At 36.8% G+C, this 21,214-nt stretch overlaps 1 protein-coding gene across 1 annotated transcript in view; it reads right to left on the bottom strand.

Annotated features, from left to right (window-relative positions):
* Positions 1-21,214, bottom strand: part of ticrr (TopBP1-interacting, checkpoint, and replication regulator) — a 75,168-nt gene that overhangs the window by 51,841 nt on the left and 2,113 nt on the right. Inside the window, exons 3-12 of the mRNA XM_051920785.1 lie at positions 20,995-21,212; positions 20,569-20,812; positions 19,417-19,567; positions 19,101-19,225; positions 10,712-10,912; positions 10,474-10,625; positions 10,256-10,356; positions 6,865-6,965; positions 4,278-4,353; positions 3,832-4,059 (exon numbers count right to left, since the gene is read on the bottom strand). Of these exons, the coding sequence (XP_051776745.1) occupies positions 3,832-4,059; positions 4,278-4,353; positions 6,865-6,965; positions 10,256-10,356; positions 10,474-10,625; positions 10,712-10,912; positions 19,101-19,225; positions 19,417-19,567; positions 20,569-20,812; positions 20,995-21,212 (1,597 nt within the window). The remainder of the gene's footprint in view (positions 1-3,831; positions 4,060-4,277; positions 4,354-6,864; positions 6,966-10,255; positions 10,357-10,473; positions 10,626-10,711; positions 10,913-19,100; positions 19,226-19,416; positions 19,568-20,568; positions 20,813-20,994; positions 21,213-21,214) is intronic.

Below are 21,214 nucleotides of genomic sequence, written 5' to 3'. Positions count from 1 at the left end.
TCAACTGATCACCACCTGGTGGTGAGTTGGCTTCGATGGTGGGGGAGGATGCCGGTCAGGCGTGGTAGGCCCAAACGTGTTGTGAGGGTCTGCTGGGAACGTCTGGCAGAGCCCCCTGTCAGAAGTAGCTTCAACTCCCACCTCCGGCAGAACTTCGACCACATCCCGAGGGAGGTGGGGGACATTGAGTCCGAATGGGCCATGTTCCGTGCCTCTATTGTTGAGGCAGCTGACCGGAGCTGTGGCCGTAAGGTGGTCGGTGCCTGTCGTGGCGGCAATCCCCGAACCCGCTGGTGGACACTGGCGGTGAAGGATGCCGTCAAGCTGAAGAAGGAGTCCTACAGGACCCTTTTGTCCTGTGGGACCCCGGAGGCAGCTGATAGGTACCGGCAGGCCAAGCGGAATGCGGCTTTGGTGGTTGCTGAGGTAAAAACTCGGGCGTGGGAGGAGTTTGGGGAGGCCATGGAGAATGACTTTCGGACGGCTTCGAGGAGATTCTGGTCCACCATCCGGCGTCTCAGGAAGAGGAAGCAGTGCAGTGTCAACACTGTATATGGTGGGGATGGTGCGCTGCTGACCTCGACTCGGGACGTTGTGGGTCGGTGGGGGGAATACTTCGAAGACCTCCTCAATCCCATTAACATGCCTTCCAATGAGGAAGCAGAGCCTGGGGACTCAGAGGTGGGCTCCCCCATCTCTGGGACTGAGGTCACCGAGGTGGTCAAAAAACTCCTTGGTGGCAGGGCCCCGGGGGTGGATGAGATACGCCCGGAGTTCCTCAAGGCTCTGGATGTTGTAGGACTGTCTTGGCTGACACGCCTCTGCAACATCGCATGGACATCAGGGACAGTGCCTCTGGATTGGCAGACCGGGGTGGTGGTCCCCCTCTTTAAGAAGGGGGATCGGAGGGTGTGTTCCAACTACAGAGGGATCACACTCCTCAGCCTCCCTGGAAAAGTCTATTCAGGGGTCCTGGAGAGGAGGGTCCGTCGGATAGTCGAGCCTCGGATTCAGGAGGAACAGTGTGGTTTTCGTCCTGGTCGCGGAACAGTGGACCAGCTCTATACCCTTAGCAGGGTCCTGGAGGGTGCATGGGAGTTTGCCCAACCAGTCTACATGTGTTTTGTGGACTTAGAAAAGGCATTCGACCGTGTCCCTCGGGGAATCCTGTGGGGGGTACTCCGCGAGTATGGGGTACCGGCCCCCCCTGATAAGGGCTGTTCAGTCCCTGTACGATCGGTGCCAGAGCTTGGTCCGCATTGCCGGCAGTAAGTCGAACCCGTTTCCAGTGAGAGTTGGACTCCGCCAGGGCTGCCCTTTGTCACCGATTCTGTTCATAACTTTTATGGACAGAATTTCTAGGCGCAGCCAGGGTGTTGAGGGGGTCCGGTTTGGTGGGCTCAGGATTGGGTCACTGCTTTTTGCAGATGATGTTGTCCTGTTTGCTTCATCAGGCCGTGATCTTCAGCTCTCTCTGGATCGGTTCGCAGCCGAGTGTGAAGCGGCTGGGATGAGAATCGGCACCTCCAAATCCGAGACCATGGTCCTCAGCCGGAAAAGGGTGGAGTGCCCTCTCAGGGTTGGTAGTGAGATCCTGCCCCAAGTGGAGGAGTTCAAGTATCTCGGGGTCTTGTTCACGAGTGAGGGAAGAATGGAGCGTGAGATCGACAGGCGGATCGGTGCGGCATCCGCAGTAATGCGGGCATTGCATCGGTCTGTCGTGGTGAAAAAGGAGCTGAGCCGCAAGGCGAAGCTCTCAATTTACCAGTCGATCTATGTTCCTACCCTCACCTATGGTCATGAGCTATGGGTAGTGACCGAAAGAACGAGATCGCGAATACAAGCGGCTGAAATGAGTTTCCTCCGCAGGGTGTCTGGGCTTTCCCTTAAAGATAGGGTGAGAAGCTCAGTCATCCGGGAGGGGCTCAGAGTAGAGCCGCTGCTCCTCCGCATCGAGAGGAGTCAGATGAGGTGGCTCGGGCATCTGATCAGGATGCCTCCTGGACGCCTCCCTGGTGAGGTGTTCCGGGCACGTCCAACCGGGAGAAGGCCCCGGGGAAGACCCAGGACACGCTGGAGGGACTATGTCTCTCGACTGGCCTGGGAACGCCTTGGGATTCTCCCGGAAGAGCTAGAAGAAGTGGCCGGGGAGAGGGAAGTCTGGGCATCTCTGCTCAAGCTGCTGCCCCCGCGACCCGACCTCGGATAAGCGGGAGACAATGGATGGATGGATGGATGGATTGTTAGAACATTCCGGTTGATTTTGCAACTTCTCTCATCCCACTAAGTATCATAGTTCGCTTGCGGTACCGATTTAGTTGCATGAAACCCGAGTGAGCAGCTGCGGGCCCATCATGTGCCGGCCTTCAATTGATTCGGTCAACCTCTTGCCACTTGTTGGGAGTGTACCTTGTCTCCACTTAGCTAGCAATACCTGTTTGTTCAACAGACATTATCATCTACATATTGTTAAGGGGTAAAGTTTCATGTTTTTGAGAGAGTGTGAGTGTACGAATACAAGAGAGATCAGAGCTACGTGTGTTTTAGAGGGTAGCTGCTAAATGCCAGAGATGTCACAGCCATGTGCTTTTCTCCCCACATGGGGGACGCTCTCCCATCAGAACTGAACACAATCAGATACAGTGCCAACATTTGACTTTCGAGCGTACCTACCTTCCGTTTGGGCAGAATTACATTTTTTTTTTTTTACTTTGATGTTTAAAGTTTGTTCTGTTTCACTATTATATGGGTGGAGCCATGGGGGACAGCTAGTCATTTAATATAATTAATACATCTTAGAATACTCACATTAGGATTGCTTAACACGGTACATGACATTCTATAAAATGGTTGAGTCAAATACTGCTATAATGTTGCACAGTCCGGCTATTAACTTAAAGCAAAACTTTTAGACACCCTATCCATTAAAAAGTCACAATGACTGTGGCACTCATATAATCTATTCAACAGTTGCCGATTTAAACTGGCAACAATTTGCATTTTAAAATAGGAAGCTAGTTTGCTTTAAGTTGTATGGTTCACGCTTTCCTGTGAACTACTATTCTGCTGATTTGACTATCATACATTTACCGTATAAGCAAACAATACTATTTTAGACAAACCGTGAACATCAACTACCTTAAGTGCTGTCTATGCTAGAATAATGACTGATTAATGAGGCTGGATATTTTAAGATTGCGAAGTGTACTGTTCAATATATATGTTTACACAGTTGTAAAGTTATCGACTGTGTTACATGACATGATCCTTTTATTACGCTTGAAGAGGTGTGTCAGTGAGTCCGTCCAGTTGCTATGTCTGTCATTCCAAAAGATGGAGCACAAAAAACATTTTTAGTAGCAAAATGCATTGCATTTGTCATTCCAATACATGGCAAATCACAAACATTGACGCTGTTTTTACGAATCCAATACCAGACGGCATATAATGGAAATATATGTGTAACATTTGTCTTTCCAACAAATGGCACAAACATTTGAAGTAATGCACTCTATTGCCACAAATGTTTGTGATGTGTCATCTGTTGGAACTACATAATACATTCCAATAGATGGTGCACTGCAAACATTAATATTGAGGTCTACATTGATTACTTAGATTTTAATCCATATTAGATGGGTAGCACAGCTAGTATTTAACTAATCCTGTAAGGAAACTTGATTGTTCTTTAAGAATAAACCAATTAAGAAAACAAGTAAAAGTTCAAGACTTAAAAATATGAGACATATGTTTAGGTACGTATTGGAGCTATTGTACCTTTACAAAACTTGAAAAATAAATTTTGTGTGCAATTGGGAATTGTATAATTACCTCTTTTTCCTAGAAGATCTGCAGCGTAGATCTTCTAAGCACTCCCCTGCAACTGAAGCAGTGCTTGGGGCTAGAGATGGCAGAGAAGCAGCTGGAGAACTGCTTTCATGCACCACAGAATCATCACTGAAGAAGTCTGGAGGAAGTACAGAGGCCAGCTTTTTAGGTATTTGGGTGCCAAGGCTGTAGTACATATTGCCCAAGACTTTCGGGAGAAGGGAGACATATCTGAAGAAAGATAAGATACATTTTTCCTAAATAGCAAATTTCACATTTGAAGAAAAAAAAAAAAAAAAAGAATATACTACCTCAAACTCCATGCAACACAATGACAAACTGAGAATGTTTGTCTGTATAATACTTAAAGCATTTCAATGATCTTGAAGATGTTATACTATACTGTGTAAACAAGGAACAAATGAAGATTTAAGCACATAACCACTTACACAGTTAAGATGTCTTCTTCAAGGAACTGTGTGAGATAAGCTGGATTCTTGGTTAAAGATAACATACGTAACATATCTGTCATCTGTAGAGAGATTTGAAGAAACAGGAGATATTAAGGATTTTCTTTATTTGGACAAGTGTACAGAAGTTTAGTTGTGAATATATATAATAAATGTTATGCCTTTTATATTTAAAAAAATATTGTCAGAACATAAGAAATAAACTGACTCAATCAAAAAAAAAGATTCATAAAACTGAGTTGTGTTTCAGAATAAGGACCAATTACAGTCAAACATACAGTAGATCACCTACGGCCTACAGTCACTAATCAGTGCAATTCCACATTACAATGAACACATTTAATAACTAACAGTATTTGTTAGAAAGGAAAAATGTAATGCATTGTAACTGGATTATTGTTTCATGATAATCATTTCTGCTATTAAGATAGAGAAACAGCAGGCAGACTAACAGAGTGGAACCACTTCTGGTATTTATGGGATTTGAACCGGCAATCTAAGACGGATGACAAGGAATTAAAGATAGCCTCGGGCAGTGAACAATTATCACTTGGACTGGGGAGAAACCGAGTTTGAAGAAGCACTGAGTGGAAGAAAGAAAGAAGGCGATCTTAACAAGTGAACTGGAGAGCAGCAGAAAGGAACAGTACTAAAAATCTAAGTTGTTTTCTCTTCAGCTTCTTTCCAAGTTTCTTATTAAACCAGATCTTCACAGTGACCACAAACAATTGTGAATTGAACAAAGTTTTATCAGTCTCTACTGTTTAGCCCCTGGACCAGCTTTAGCTGCAGGTTTTTGTTCCACCAGTTTGAGTCATTTTCCTTCTGCTAATTTTACTGTTAAATTAGTCCTTGTTTTTATTTTTTTCTTCTTTTGTTCTGAATTTAGAAAAGAGCAGTACTGTGAGATTTGTAGGAAATTTATGAATCTTTCTATTTTTGCCATTAGTTTTACATGCTTAAAACTTTTGTCATTTTCCTATTAATTTACCGATTTTCTGTAGAGTTTAATCTTAATTGTCATCCAACCATCCAAAGGAGACAACAGGGCATACAATACTGAAAGGCTAAACTTTTTTTTTTTTTTTACTACAATGGCCTAAACGACCAGAAAACCAGGAAAAGCAGAAAGAAAATTGCAATGATGTCGAAAAATTAAAAAAAAAAATTAAATAAAATAAAATCTACCTTTAGAATGAATGAACTGACACCAATACATACAAATTGGAAAATAACAGCTTGCTTAATTAAGGTTGGAATCCAATTAAAAGCAGACTTTGGCTGCAAAGAAAACCTGCAGCCAGAGTAAGCTACCAGTACTGTATTGAACTTACTGAGTTAGATTGTGAACTGAGGTTTCCTTTGTCAATTGCTTTTCACAGTTAATAGTTGGTTGGTTATGAAAACCAGATGCAATTAAAACAATTAATGTTATCTGTTTAAGACTTAAAGAAGCATTTAGAATTGAATCTCAACAAGTGAGTTAACTAAAAAGAGCATACACATGTTGCTTGAGCAATAATTGCCTTCACAGCAATAATGGTCTTCAAATTAAGAAATTTAGTTAGACAAAAAAATAATGGGGAGTCACTGTGGTCCACTAGAACTTAACTTGAGGATCCATTATATATTATATGGCATGGAACACACATTTATAACCAGAAACATAGCAGTCTAGAGCTTACTAAAACAAATAGGGCAATGCAGAATAATTCATTAATAAACAAGAACAAGTGAAAACTGTATTAATCCTTTGCCTCACTGAGAGTCTTCTCCATGTGCAGACATGGAGCAAGAAATTCATATGTGCTAGTGGTAGTTTTAAATTCACTCCCAATGGAACTATTAAGTTTATTTCATAGGACAGCTCTGATACAATAACTGTCACATTGTGAACCACAAGTTGAGAACCACTGACATACATTTTCATTCTGGTTTCCCAACATATTGTTGTGAGTAAAATTAGCCAGTCTTTTAGATACGAAAATCACTACATTCATAAATGAACATTAGAGAGATCAACCATTACACAGAAATGTGATGGTTGGTTGATCAGCACCAGAAAGTCATATATGTTTTATCAGCAATTTATGAAACAGCAGTCACAGCAGTGGTGCTACTGTGAGGCAAACACTCAGAAAACACTGCAATACATTTGAGGACTATAATTAGAATGCATTTCTGTTTTGTGCCACTCTAACTTCAATGGTCCAACAGTTAGTAGATAGATCGATTAGATGAAATTGGCGAGTCAAAGTTGAAATTTAGTGTAATAATAACAGTAACACTGTACATTTTAATTGATCGCAAATACTGCACATAACTTGGAGATATTTTTTGTTAATGCCCTTGTGTTTTATAGGGCTAAACCATTTAATTTGGAAGCATGTTCTGCCTCTGCCCTGACCCAGGTATTTCTAATGCTGATTACATATTATGAGATGCCTGTTAAGAGAAACCTTACAAAGTGAAAATAAGCTTTAAAATATAAGGACACCAAATACTATATCAACTTAAATGTTGATTCTAAAAATGTTCACAGTACAATAGTACTGAAAAAGAACACTACTTTCCTCCTCTATAATCTGTTCTAAGTCTTCTGCATTTGACTGAATGGATGGACACTGAAGACACATCTCCAGACGGAATACAAATTGTATCTGGCACCTGTAAATTGAGGAAAATAATATATCTTATTAAAGAACTAACAAATACATCAGTCAAAGAAATAGGCATGAATATACAAAATAATTCAATAAAAGCTGTAATACAACAACTTAATAAATAAAAATAAAAATCAATGACATTCTTTACCCAAAAATGTTAGTACATGCACCATGGATCTTTTTACAACCTAATAGTCAGTACATTAGAAATTTAACATACACCACCCAAATAAATGATTTCAGAGCACATTTCATTTACATCAATTGTACAGTATTTATTTCATACAAGAAAATGTTAAAACCTTACTATTTCTCTGAGATTTTACAAACAGATAAGATCCATTACCTTAGCTTATAAATGATGTGCTATAAGAATATGCCTAAATTGTATGAACTTAAAATTTTCTTAAACTTAGCAATAATGTTAATAATATGAGCAGCAATTCTCTCATTTTTCTATTAAGAGCATAATAATTTTCCACAAGAACACTGACAGAAATCCCTATTCACTTAAAGGGAAAGTACAGTATTTTTCAAGCTTAAGTTATTTCTTAATAATCATGATCAACAGGCAATCCACCTGATGATTTCACTATCGAGTGATAGGTTGCTGCTGATGATGGAACTCGGGCAAGTACAGTGGTCAGGGACTTCAAGCACAGTGCTGTCAATGCAAATTGAGGGTGGAGCAGGGAAGTCCTGGCCCATGACACTGGTCTTTTTAATGATAATAGCCAGCACAAACTCCTTGCAGGCATATACAAAACGGTTGATTAGCTGCTGGAGAGTCACTTCAATATGTGAAGTGAGGGTCACATCTCCAGCAAACAGCAATTCTCTAATGTTGATTGGGCAAATCTTGCCCTTAGGCGAGCTAAGTTGAACAGCTTCCCGCTGCTCCTGGTTATGTAGGTTGATGCCTTTGACAGAGCCCTTGAATGTGATGTTCAGTAGTAAGAAGAAAAAACACCAAACAGAGTAGGTGCAAGGACACATCCTTGTTTCACACTTCTTTTGAGCACTTGTGCATGACAAGGACAAATATTAGTGCCTGCCCCACATTATGAACACCCCACACTTAGTTACTGTAGGCTACCATGGCACAAGGCTTAGAGACTTCCACGTTTCGACTGACACAAACATTGCATTATCAGTGTTTAGAAGGCAGTCTTGTTTTTCTTTTCTTTACTTGATCGCAATCATTGCCCCCTTTTGGCACACAGCGAATGCATCATACTGCTTGATGTATTCACATGATCAAAGTCAGCATGCATATCAAAATGGTTTAGTAATACGAAGCCATATGTATCAGTTTTCTTTTGAAATACAATCTCAAGCAATTCAAGGGAGGTATAGAAACTTCCCATCAATATACAATGACCTTGGTCAAACAAAGTGTCTGCTCATGACAGCACAGATAAGGTAGCAATGCCATATTGATTGTATTTTTCTGTCCCACTCGGTCCCTCTCCTAGTGTAAAGTACTGAGTTCGTACAGTATGTAGAACTTGATAACAGAATAAAGCCCATTTGGGTGCAATGTATGGGAGGTATTTAATGCAAAAAAGGAAATGAAAATGCAGTCTCTCTTTAGCAATTTCATTTAGAAAGTCTATGTACAAGAATGCCGCAAAAATTAAAAATAAAATGAAATAACACCATTTGTATGGGACAGAGGAGAAGGAGTTGAAAATTATAGAGTGGTAAATTCATTATATAATACTACTACAGAACAACAAAAATACAAAGCGTCCCATTTCTACTTCAGTGTAAATAAATATAAACTATGAAGTAATAAAGGTTAATTTTTGTCATGTTAAATATTGCTTTTAAATAGCACATTAATTACCTTAGAACTACAATTATGCGTGGTCTTCGGATTTTCTGAGACGATTTCACTGTGAAGCTCACAGTACAGTGGTGAAAAGATGGAAAATCACGTGACTTAGAGTGAGAAGTGGCTACAGCTGAAGGACAAAGATTTATAGGAAAGTTGAGGTGCAAAGCCCCGCCCATTGACCCATGCTATTTGCATGTCGAGAACTTAAATTAATATGCAAAGTGGTAATGAAAATGAAAATTCAATGGGCAGCAGATGGTGCTAGTGCTTATTTATGTTTTACTTTTCATCTGTGCAGCTTTATTGCTGTTCAGGCTGAAAATAACATTGCAAATTCTGCTCTTTCATTTTACTTGCAATTTTTGCAGCATTCTTACCTGTAGAATTTGAAAATGAAATTGCAAAGTTATTTCATTTTATTTTTTTAGTTTTTGCAGCATCCTTATGCATAGACTTTTAATTTGAAAAGACTATTTTCATTTTATGATTTTATTTTTCATTTCCTTTTTTGCAGAAAATACTTCCCATAGTAATGTATTATATCCACAACAGCCTTTCCTTGTAACTTGTGACAGTTTTGTCAATGCTTAAGTCATGATTGGCAACATAGACTTTCTGCATGTTGGATGACTGCCTGTTACATACCCCACAGTTTCAGTGATGAGATTTGAGGAAGGAAGGAAGGAAGGAAGGAAGTGGGGTGGGGGGTGTGGGCAGGGGGGGGGGGGGGGGGGGGGGGGAAACACTCACTCACTCATAACTTAGCCAAAAATTATTATCTGTTACAACGGTTTGTGGACCAATACCAATTTCAGTTCACTGTTAAAGAACTTAAGGCTTGGAACTTAACTTCAATTTAGGTCTTAGGTTTCTGGCTTTGGCGACGGACAGGATGGATCTTTGTTAATGAATTGAAGCAAATTTGACACATTTCCTGATCACCTTCATAAAATCATTCATGCATTCTTCTGTGCTACATACCACACTGTTGTAAAATAATGCTACAGTTTACATTTTAAATTTATGTGGTGACAACAGATGTTAAAAATGCTTTCTGACATATACAAGGCATATTAAACCTTCTAAAGGTTTTCAGAGAAACTAACTGTAGTATAAATTATAATTATCTCTCTTATTTGGTGTGCTAATGAAGGCCAAGAAAATGTTAACGTATTTCCAAAAAAATATCAAAGACTCCAGACAAAAATGAGTTCTTATTCAAATAATTCCCACAATTAGTCACAACAGATCTGGATGACTTGCAGTTGGTGGAAATTCTGAATGCACAGATCTGGCCAAAAATGCACAACACTAATAACGGACTGTCGCTTGCACTAGAAAAAGTTTATTCAACACTACTCAATTATAATATAGCATAAACTATCCTGTTGTTCCATTGTACTCAAAATTATTTATACAGATGCAAAACATTTATGAGTCAAAACACTTACTCTTTCACTTTAATTTCACTGTCTTCCACAGCTCCATACTGCTGACGTACTGCCTGACTTGTCTTAAGTAGATTCCTTTTTATAAACTCTATGCACTTCATCTACAAAGACAAACAATTTGGTATTCCTTTCAAATCAAATTACAACAGGGTGTAGTTTACAGGATTACAAAATATTAATTAAATAAGCAACTTTCTCTGTAGCTAATAGTTACTAACCTCTAGATCTTGAGGATTTGGGGATTTGAAAAAAGCTTTAATAAACTTAACACAGTTCTGGACTTGTGTAATGATATCACACTGTTGTTCGGCTGCCATCTTTTCATAAATCTCCTTAACATAAATGGAAAGGTCTTCTTCATTTCTGAAATCTTAACAGATAAAAAAAACAAATAGAACCAAAAACAGTAATAAAAAGTAACTTCAGCCGTTTAAAATTTAAAAAACAATCACATACCAACAGTGGGGCATGTTGTCTGCTCTTTATCTCCCAGTTTGTCTGCTGAGCGTCGTTTCCCATGTTTATTTATGTCACTTATGATGTGTTCATCTGCTTGACTCTTTTGAACTTTGACATTAAGTCGAGCTGCATTCAGCATTTGGAGGGAACGGTTCATGGTCTTCATTTTCTGCCTCACGGGCGTACAGTCCACACCACCTGTCAACATTAAAGAATGATAATCACAAAATGTTACACAACTTCCATTTGTAAAACCTGTCCAATAAAAATTCTTTAGCCACATTATGCAAAAAATGAAATTAGCAACACGTTAAAAAAAAAAAAACATGTAAATCTCAAAATAAATCATTATCACAATAAATAATAATGTCCACAATATTTAAAAAAAAAATCCAGCTTGTATTACTGCACAGTTTAAAAGACTAAGACATGCAACAGAAAGGTGGTGTTGAGATGTATATACACATATATCTCTATTATATAAAAAAAAATCCTGCGACAAGACAAGACTTTTTTGAAGAGATTTTTTCAAGTCCCACAAGACGAGACTTTGGCCATGAGATTTTTTTCAAGTCACGCCCTCCTCTCAACCATATTCAAGCACGCACAAGGCTCTCTCACCTCTCATTCGTGTGAATGCTTTTGACAGACACACTTCCAACTCTCTCAGCTCTTATAAATTTTAACGTTTTCCTCACTTTAAGTTCCCATTTAAAGAAGACGTATTATGTCCAAATCTTATTGAAGAATTTCATCGCGAAGGGTTATCAACAGAACAAATGAGTACATGGGAAATCCTAGCACAGAGATACAATGAAGTCAAACGAATTAATGCCAAAAATGTCGATCGGTTACACAGCAAATTGGTTAAATGCGTATCAATAGACTATGCTGAAACAGTTGATGGTGTTCGTGTGGAAGAAACATCAACTTACAATCCCATAGAATATCTACAACTGTTAACACCGTCCGATCTCCCACCGCACAAATTACTGTAGAAAGAAGAATGTATCCAAGAAACATCTTTCGCGGATAACATTAGAATTTGAAAAAGTCATTTTATTTAATAGAGAGAAAGAAACAAAATACAATCATGGGCAATTATACGTTGCATTGTCACAATGAAAGTCCAAACACACAGTCAAAATTCAATGCGACCAAGCCCCCTAGTGTGTATGTATAAGTTAACTTAAACGCAAACTGATAGCTCTGCTGTACATATATAGGTAAACACATTAAATTTAACAATGTGAATAAATTGCAAGCTCTAGTAATATTAAACGTTGCTACCAGATCAAGTCCTTGACTAGCTGTTCCCCACTTCTTGAGGAAAGTTTTGTAATGAAAAGCAAACTCAATTAAAGCAGCAGCACTGCAAGAATGTGCTTTTCATCGTATATTCCTCACCAATATAATGAACAGTTATTTTCAGGCATGCTTCCATAGTTCTTTTCAATCACAACTCAATGATAGTTGCACATACTGCCTTTTGTTTCATATCCATTTATTTTTGTTCAACATTTGGAATGAAGTAAAGGGAAAGTAACCTTTTAATCAGTTTTAATTGGAGCTTTGTCTTTTGATAAATAAAACAAAATGACTACTTTCATGTAACTTTACTTTCGATATACCACTGTATATGAACAAGTATTAGAATTGAGAGGTAATGTGTTATGGACCTAAAGTAACTAGAACTTTGTGCTGCTTGCTTAGCTTTCATGCACTCTTTATACTTGACTGTGACTGAATTTTAAATTGTTGTATAAATGTCTGTGTCAAGTGGTTTACTAATTTGCCGAGTATACTATTGAAGACAAAATAATTCCAAAATACAGGCAATCCTCTTAGTTTTGGTATTTTTAACATCTAAAAAGTGTCACATTCAAATGGATTCAACATTACTTCTCAAATTTCCAAGAATCTGCTTCAAGCAGAGAAATATATACACACTTTTTAAAAGATGTTGTTTGATATCATACTGTTAAAATGCATTTAGCACATAGTTAGTCGTATGAGGTGAGCCTCCAATTTGCCAGTGCACTTGCACCTAGTCAATGTGTCTGCACTTGATTACGCCACTCATTTGCTGTTTTGAGAAGTCTTAACTGGAAGAGCTTGAACTCCAAGGAAATAGGAGTACTCCGGCAAATACAGTTATTATTACTTAGCACAATTAATAAATTGAGGCTGTTTTTATTGTCATTATGATTAATAAACAATTGTGCAGTTCTGATAGTGACTTTATATGTCCACAAAACAAAGAATTTATAATTTGTTTCTCAAAGAACACCCAGCACAATGGCTTACATAATTCTCCTTTCATCCTATAAGTGACATGCTTTTACCAAACCACTATACTTGGCAGAGGAATGACAGAATGTCTGAGAACCTTGGGCTTTAAATAGTTACTGATAAAGCACCAGACAATTATGTTTTGTTGTTTGGGGCCAACAAAAGGTCCGTTTTCTACAGTTACTGAGAAAACGTCAGACCAACACATTCTGCTTCTTCCATATTCCACTTAATTTCTTTCTGATAAACAAAACCATCTTTTCAGTAGTAAATATCACATCTCACAAGAGCTTTATACTGTACATCATAATTATTATTTTATATTTACACATGTACTGCATATACAGGATTGTGAAATAGATAAACGTCTGACAGTAAAACTCCAAAAACCTTAAAGTATGATTAAACTCCAGCTTTAGAATATGCCATCTTTCTAAACAGTGGCAGTTAGAGGAGGTGGCATTGCTCTGTTTGGTAATTATTAATTTACAGTAACGTAAATCATAATGCATACCCTTAATTGCCAGTATGCATGATGACATAACATACACAACCTAGTTAATCGCCGTGGATAGTAATTCAGCTTTGCTTTGGCTGGAGCTTGTGCATACATCTAAAGTCACCAATGTGGTCCATTAATTATTGCAAAACACAGTGCAACAAATATATGTATAATTATACTATTTCATATATATATATATATATATATATATATATATATATATATATATATATATATATATATATATATATATATATTTGCTGTCTCTCTGTATGTCGCCAATATAATGTATGCAGACACATTTATTATATACCCCGACTTTCCAAAGTTTGGCTAATATCTTTAATGAATGTGCGAGACATATTTAGTCTTGCTGATCAGACAAAAAAACACAGTGAGAAGGCACAAGGTGAGGCAGACAATACTGTGCCCCGTCAAAGGGGGTGGATGTGAGCCCAACAGGTACTCGTTGCTGCTGTTCTTCTATGCAGAGGTTCTACGCTACAATAAGTTGGCAATATCAGAAAGTCAAGTGCACTGCAGTGGTCAGTTTATTTTTATTTTTTGTTCCGACAGACTGTCAAAATGGAAGATCTAAGACTTTTAAAACTAAAGCAAAATAAAGAGGACTTTTACAAGAAAGTGACAGATATTTTCATGGAGAAGGACAGGCGCATGTTCTTCATTTATAAATAAAAGGTAAAACCATAAACGGTTTTCAATTTTATACAAAATGGGATCAGAATAAGAAAAAAAAAATCCAATATTTAAGAACAAAATTTTGACCTTAAATAAAATGTTCTTTTGTTTTTCTTATTATCCTTTTGTTGAACAGTTTGTATTATAATTGATTAAAGCATCAGAATTAAAAGCTAAATATTTCAATTAAGGTCAAAATTTTAATTAGTTTTTTTTGTACACCACTCTATACTTTCATTTGTATTGAATTAGTATGAATTGTGGAATTGCAACGGCAAATTCAGAACACATGGAGGGCGAGGAGCAAACGCACTCTCTCTGCTCTCTCTGTCGCCGCTATAAATGTAAAGTTCTTTCTTAGCCAAATATGCACCTTAGCTATGTGTGTGAAAAGAATGCTGATGAGATATGAAACATAACCGGTAGTCAATGTGCATGCTGCCAATTGAATAGTGAATAAGCTACTCTTTTGGGTTCATATATTTGTAAATGTCACTCTGAAGGAGTGCCTCACCAGTCATGAACCTCACTGTACGTCACTGAATCACACCATTTACAAGGAGAAACAGCATTTATTCATTCACATGGACAGACATGCTTTTTGTGCAGTGCTATTGAAATGTCTCATTCCACAGCCAATCAAGTACTAGAAAAGCTACTGGATAGTGACTAGAATGATAACAATTCATCCCTGCCAGACAGCTTTGCTTCAAAAGAATAACTTATTTTTTAGAATGGCTTGGATCATTTTTGAAGATATAGGGGTGGGCAAAAGTAGGTTTATTGTTGTTTGTATGGAAAAAGACATGCAGGTTATGACTTCTACACTCAAACACTTTAACAATAATAATAAGACGACGACACATAAGAAGACAAATAATACAAATAAATAATACAATAATAAATAAGTAATACAAGAAAAACTCATACAAGAAAAACTTTTGCATGCTCACAACTGTAAACCTACTTTTGACCACCTCTGAATATAGTACCTAAAGTGTATGAATACATACAAATATACAACTGTATTTCAAAAATATTCTGTATGATTTAAAATTCATTTTCATACATTCAATTTTTACTGAGCTTATAAGTTTACAGTTTTTCACAAAGATGTACTGTAAATTTACTTGTAAGGAGGACACTGCAGAGTGTTTATGTACACTAAATTTATTCTGTCTCATGTGAGAATATAGGCTTGTTTGGACTGCAGTTGCGCGAGAATGTATTTCATAAATTGCATACAAACTTCTGTGTGGATCTAAAGACATTCTAATCTAAACAGTGTGTAAATATTCTTATGTACAGTAAAGAGCAGGATAAGAGAACAGAAATCCTTTACGAAGTATGTTCTGCCACATGGAAGAGGTGATGCAGTGTAAGAAAAATCCCTGTCTCCTACACCTGCCAGGATAATATCAACAAGACACTCCATCTCAGGTAGATCCATTATGTCTCATAAAGGAGGCAGAGGACAGAACACCACACAGAGCAGCTTGACGGAAATGGATCTTGATGTAGAACCAATGCCAAAGAGATTTCTGTCAGCAAGGCCTCCATGCATCCAGATTATTTTAGATAACTTGAACAAGTCTAATGGACAATATTCTTTTATGTTTTTCTCTCTCTTCTCTTTTCTACTCTGCCATAACACAAATGAGCAAACTAAAAAATACTGCCAGAGGAAAAGATATTCATAACCATTGCAGACTTTTCTAAATATATCAGGCTAATCATTTTCATGTGGCTAATTCAGCTTGCAACCATTTCTGATTACTGAATAAAGAACACATTTTCTATGTTATTTCCACCATCATGGCCAGAGACAGGTTTAGAAAGATTTCATGGAATGTTTACATAAGTGACCCCCACAAAAGATATAGAAAATGACAGAAAAAAGGGCACACGACAATGTAACAGTTTATTTCACGTAAAGTCAATTTTGGGATTTATTCATAATGCTTGTCAGTTCTTCTGACATCCAAGGAAAAGCCTTTCTATTGAGGAAAGAATGGTTGCAACACAGTGTAACAATTGGCATAACATTATACATGAAGCAAAAACCAACAAAGTGGGGTTTCAGACTTTAGTGCTGGCTGCCTCAAGCAATGGATACAAACTAGTTTTTGTTGTGTATACTGGAAAATCTAATTTTACCACAAAGTTTGAACTTTCCTATGGTGTTGCTATGTCACTTCCCAAGCCCTTATTCTTTGGAAGTGGATTCAATGCTTTTATGGACACCTTTTACACGAGTTCTAGACTTTTCAAAGATTTACATGGCATGCATTTTGGAACTTGACTCACATAAAGAGAAAACACAAAAGGCTGTCAATGTAAATTTCAAATGTAAATGTAAATTACATGCTCACAGTACCACTTATGTTATGGGCTTTTTGCGGTATGTTATTTGCATGTATGATAAGAAAAGGCAAAATATCCACTATATCTGAGCAACGATGAAATACAACGAAGTACGATCGTTTTCTATAATGCATACCTTGTAGCTTGTTTGGTTCAGAAGATGGTAGAAAGAAAACAACCAAGGATGCCATGCTTGAATGAGTACAAGTAACTAGTAACTTCTAATTTCCTGTTGGAAGACATTTATTTAATAATGAGGCAGATCATTATTATTATTATTATTATTATGCTCCTTAGGGACAAGCTGACAGAGATGGGATTAGATTCATACCTAGTGGCATGGATCGTGGACTATCTTAAAGACAGACCTCAGTATGTGCGTCTTCCACAAAAGGTGTAACAAAACAAGTATTCTTTTATTCAAGAATAAAACAGAAGAAAAATAAATCGCTTAAATGGCATGTTGCAGAAGCCCAACTATCGGTACAAAATAAAAGACGTTCACATACGTGTGTGTTTGCACGTTTCATTTTCAACCACGGATCTCCGCAGATGGCGCAGTGGTTAAGCAACTGTTTAGCAATGGTGAGATAATAAGTTCAAACCCACATCTTCTCTGTATTTACCGCTTTGAGTAGTGAGCCATTAATTATTATATAACAAAAAAGTACATTTGATGCGAGTCTGTAGCATCCTGTGTAAATGTTACTTCTCCTCACAGATATGCAAAACAACAAGTCCTTACCTCTGCACCAGCCATGTGGATGCATCTACTCCATATTGATTGATAGTTCGCTTCAGTTTCTACACATTGCCAGTAACATAAATTGAACAATTTCTTTTTCTTCAGTTAAATTCTTGGATAAAGTGCACTGATTTTGTTGTATCTGGTCTCTTTTGCAAAAGCATTTATTTGATATTTGAACTTCAGTCTTCACACATTATACACTTCATGTTAGCATTTTACCAATTAATAGAACATGAAAAAAAGATTTTGTTCTCGTTATGTGTTCAACATTTTTTGCCTTGCATTCCCTGTCATCCTACATTTACATAGATCGTTGTAGGCACAGAACACACATGAAATATGTTACAAATAACGATATATTATTTACCCTATACAATTCAAGGCACCTCACACCCAGGTAAACACACTTGAGCTGGGAGGACTTTGTGTACAACTAAAGCAGAGTCGGTGGGAAATGGGACAGCAGGCTGCCTGTGCTGATTGACACATTTGCAAAACAAAAGATGTTGATGAGGAGGTGCAAGGGAATTTAAAGTGGCCTGCCATTACGAGTTTTTTCGTTGGCTTCAGAGATTCTAGTGTTAAAAAGTAAAAGCAATCACAACACCTGATGATGTCATTAAATTTAATTTATGTATTACAAACCATCTAAGCCATGTCTTGCATGACTCAAGTAGCATACTGTAATATCTTGCCCTTTTCAGGAAAATCTAACAGCTGCAAACTACAGAAAGGAGCTGTAATGTTGGCCATACAAGTAGTATGTGTGTGTGTGTGTGTGTGTGTATGTGTATGTATATATACATATATATATATATATATATATACATATATATATATATATATATTATATATATATATATATATATATATATATATATATATATATATATATATATATATATATATATATAGTATATATATTGTCAAGGTTTCTTGTTACTAGGTTAGTTGAATAGTATCATGTAAAACAGTTTAAGCTCATTGTCTTTTTTCTAGACAACTAAAATTGCAGCAATGCAATACCTCTAGTTGCTTTTTACTTACAGCAATAATAATTTCATATTTAATTATTTTTTGTGCATATCAATAACCACCACCACATTATTCTGCAAAAGAAATAGTTCTCTTATTCAGAAAATGCATTTAACACTATCCTACTCTGCCATGATCACCTTATAATCTTTGGTGAAACATAACCAACTATAAACACAACAAAGCACTTTGTTTGAGTCTTACTACGAGTTTTACACAGTACATGTGCATTAAAAATAGGCTAAGTTAGCTGTGCATGTGTTTTATCCATCTACACTTTCAAAACACTGATGTGAAAAAAATTCTAAAGTAGAATCCTGCCTCTCATGTACAATTGTTTAAATGATTTCTCTCAATGAAGTGTACACGTGCCCCTTACTGTACTGTTAATCATACTCTGGTTTAAAAACTAAACTGTGTTAAAGGCTTCTCACTATTTATGAAACTGAAAGCTTGTTAAATGATTGAATACATTGAATTTATTACATATGAGACAGCAGGCATTTTCGGGTTACTTGCTTCAAATGATATTGCATGTTTAAGCCCATGGTCTTTTTTCTGGTCACAATAAATTTGGACCAATGGAGTACACTTTCTGTAGAGCTGCCAACCAGCAATACATGCGTACAATATGATGAAGGAACATCGATGAAAACCGATCACACGACAGTATTACACTGATATAAAAAAAAAAAAAAAAAAAAAAGCCCCATGTTAAGAAAAACAGTAGTGCACAAAATACTCACGTTTTTTCTTGTTCTGTCGTCCTGAAGATTTATTAATCGAATGTTGGTACATCTCAGACAAACAGTCTGTCATATCAAACTCTGATACCTCTCCTCCTTCATCCTCAGGAACAGCAGATAATAATCTATAAAAAAGGAAAGAACAAAATAACTAAAGCCTATCAAAATTACTCCATAATTCAAAAACATTATCCCTCTCATTTGATTTGCACGATTTAGAGCGTAACCCATCTTTTACAAACAAGTCTCTTCTTTTCTCCAATAGTAAGGCAACTGAAACAATTACAAGGAAACAGTCATTTTCTTTCTTGAATACCTGATTAACTCCATTAAATTAGAACTGATTCCAGCCAGATCTGACATAAGAAACCAATCTTCAACAGCAGTCGAAGTCACAGAATCACTCATTTTCAGCTCCTGTTGCACCCATTCAGGGACAATATAATCTATTTCAGAAATATCTGAAGTGAAAATTCATTTTAAAATATTAAAGCAGTGGTAAAAATAGGTCATCCATATTTAAAATTCTATTCATAAATGCGGGTCAATTTACACAAGACGTTAATTCTGCAATTGCCGATTACAAGCAAGGTATAAAAACTATACAGTTTCTCAGTGGATATCGTATTTTGAGGTTTTCTGTTGAACCTGTAATAACATCAAAATTGTTATTGCAGAACAGGAAGTCCTCTTCAACAACTAGTTTTAAAAACATCCTCTAACATCATAAACTAGGAACTGAAAGATATCTGGTTGACTACAATTTTAATCACTACACCTTTGCATTAAGTAAGCATGATCATAGAAAGGACAGCATTTATTCACTAGCATTAAGTATGCAATTGAACATATACATTTTGAGTGCTAAGTACTACTGTGAATTATCATTAACTATGCCAAAAACAGCAAATGTAATACACAGACAACAGAATCAACTTAGATGGGTAAGACATTTAACTTATAGCCCCAAATGGCTTTGAACTTCCCAGTAATCCAAACTACATCTAAAAGATCAATACAAATCACAAAATTGAAGACTGAAAACATTCAAGCCACTTTTATGCAATATTTATATAAGTCCTCATCAAGCAAATCCACTAACATTATAGACCATAGTGGTGAACTTATAGTAAATTATCAACTACAGTATCCATAAATTAATAAACTGATATATGGATGGTGGGTCAAAGCAGTAAAAACCTCTAAACACACTATGATGTTCAAAATGTTTACAAACCCACTTTTTAATTATATAATTTATTAAACATAAATTAGCATTTTAATTTGACAAAAAATTTAAACCATTTTTTTAATACTGCAGATTTCTTCTGCATTTATGAGACCACTTCCATACACCAAACAAATAGTTCTATTCTTTATAAAAGCATATTATTGTTAACATACTATATATCTGTAACATTCCTGTAACATTGTAACATTTTTCGGGAAAAAAAAAATGTACAAAAACCTGCATCTGAGCTGTTGTTCTGGTGTTCCTCCATCTGCTGGTTATGTTTCAACACATGTGACAAAATATCAGAAAGATCGCTAGAAGTATCATCTGTACTCTGTACGATAACCTTATTCATTAATTCATCTGCTTCATAAAGTGGTCTTGGGAGGAGTACAGTAAGAAGTGCGGTTGTAGGCGACAGTGGAGACAAAACGCCAGTGTAGGGTGGAAAACCACTACTGAAATCAACACTAACCACCTAGAAAATACAGTACAAAGTCACAAAATGTAAAAGTTAAATATATAAAATTTTGACATTTAAGAAAAATCTACTAAATCAATTATATATCTTCAAATGTATTGCTTCACTTCAAAAACACGATGTAAGCACGTTTATATGAAAGAAAATTTAGTTTAAATTATACGTTATTGTATCATTACCATGTGAAGATTCCTTAAGGCAAGGTCAACTAAAAAACACTGGAGCAGGTGATCTTCTGTATGGTGTAAAATCCAGCTCTCTGTATTAAGTATTTTTGATTTTGAGCAGTTCCAATCAGTCACCGTGGATTTCAAGATTATTTTCACACAACTGGTTAATGGCCGCTGAAAGGATGAGAGCGCCTCCAAAGAAACATCAATCACCTTTACATCTTCAGCT

This window comes from Erpetoichthys calabaricus, chromosome 17 (assembly GCF_900747795.2).
Source record: "Erpetoichthys calabaricus chromosome 17, fErpCal1.3, whole genome shotgun sequence".
In the NCBI taxonomy this organism is placed as follows: Eukaryota; Metazoa; Chordata; class Cladistia; order Polypteriformes; family Polypteridae; genus Erpetoichthys; species Erpetoichthys calabaricus.
The sequence above is the reverse complement of the archived record's forward strand: the minus strand, read 5'-3'. Positions and strand labels throughout refer to the sequence as shown.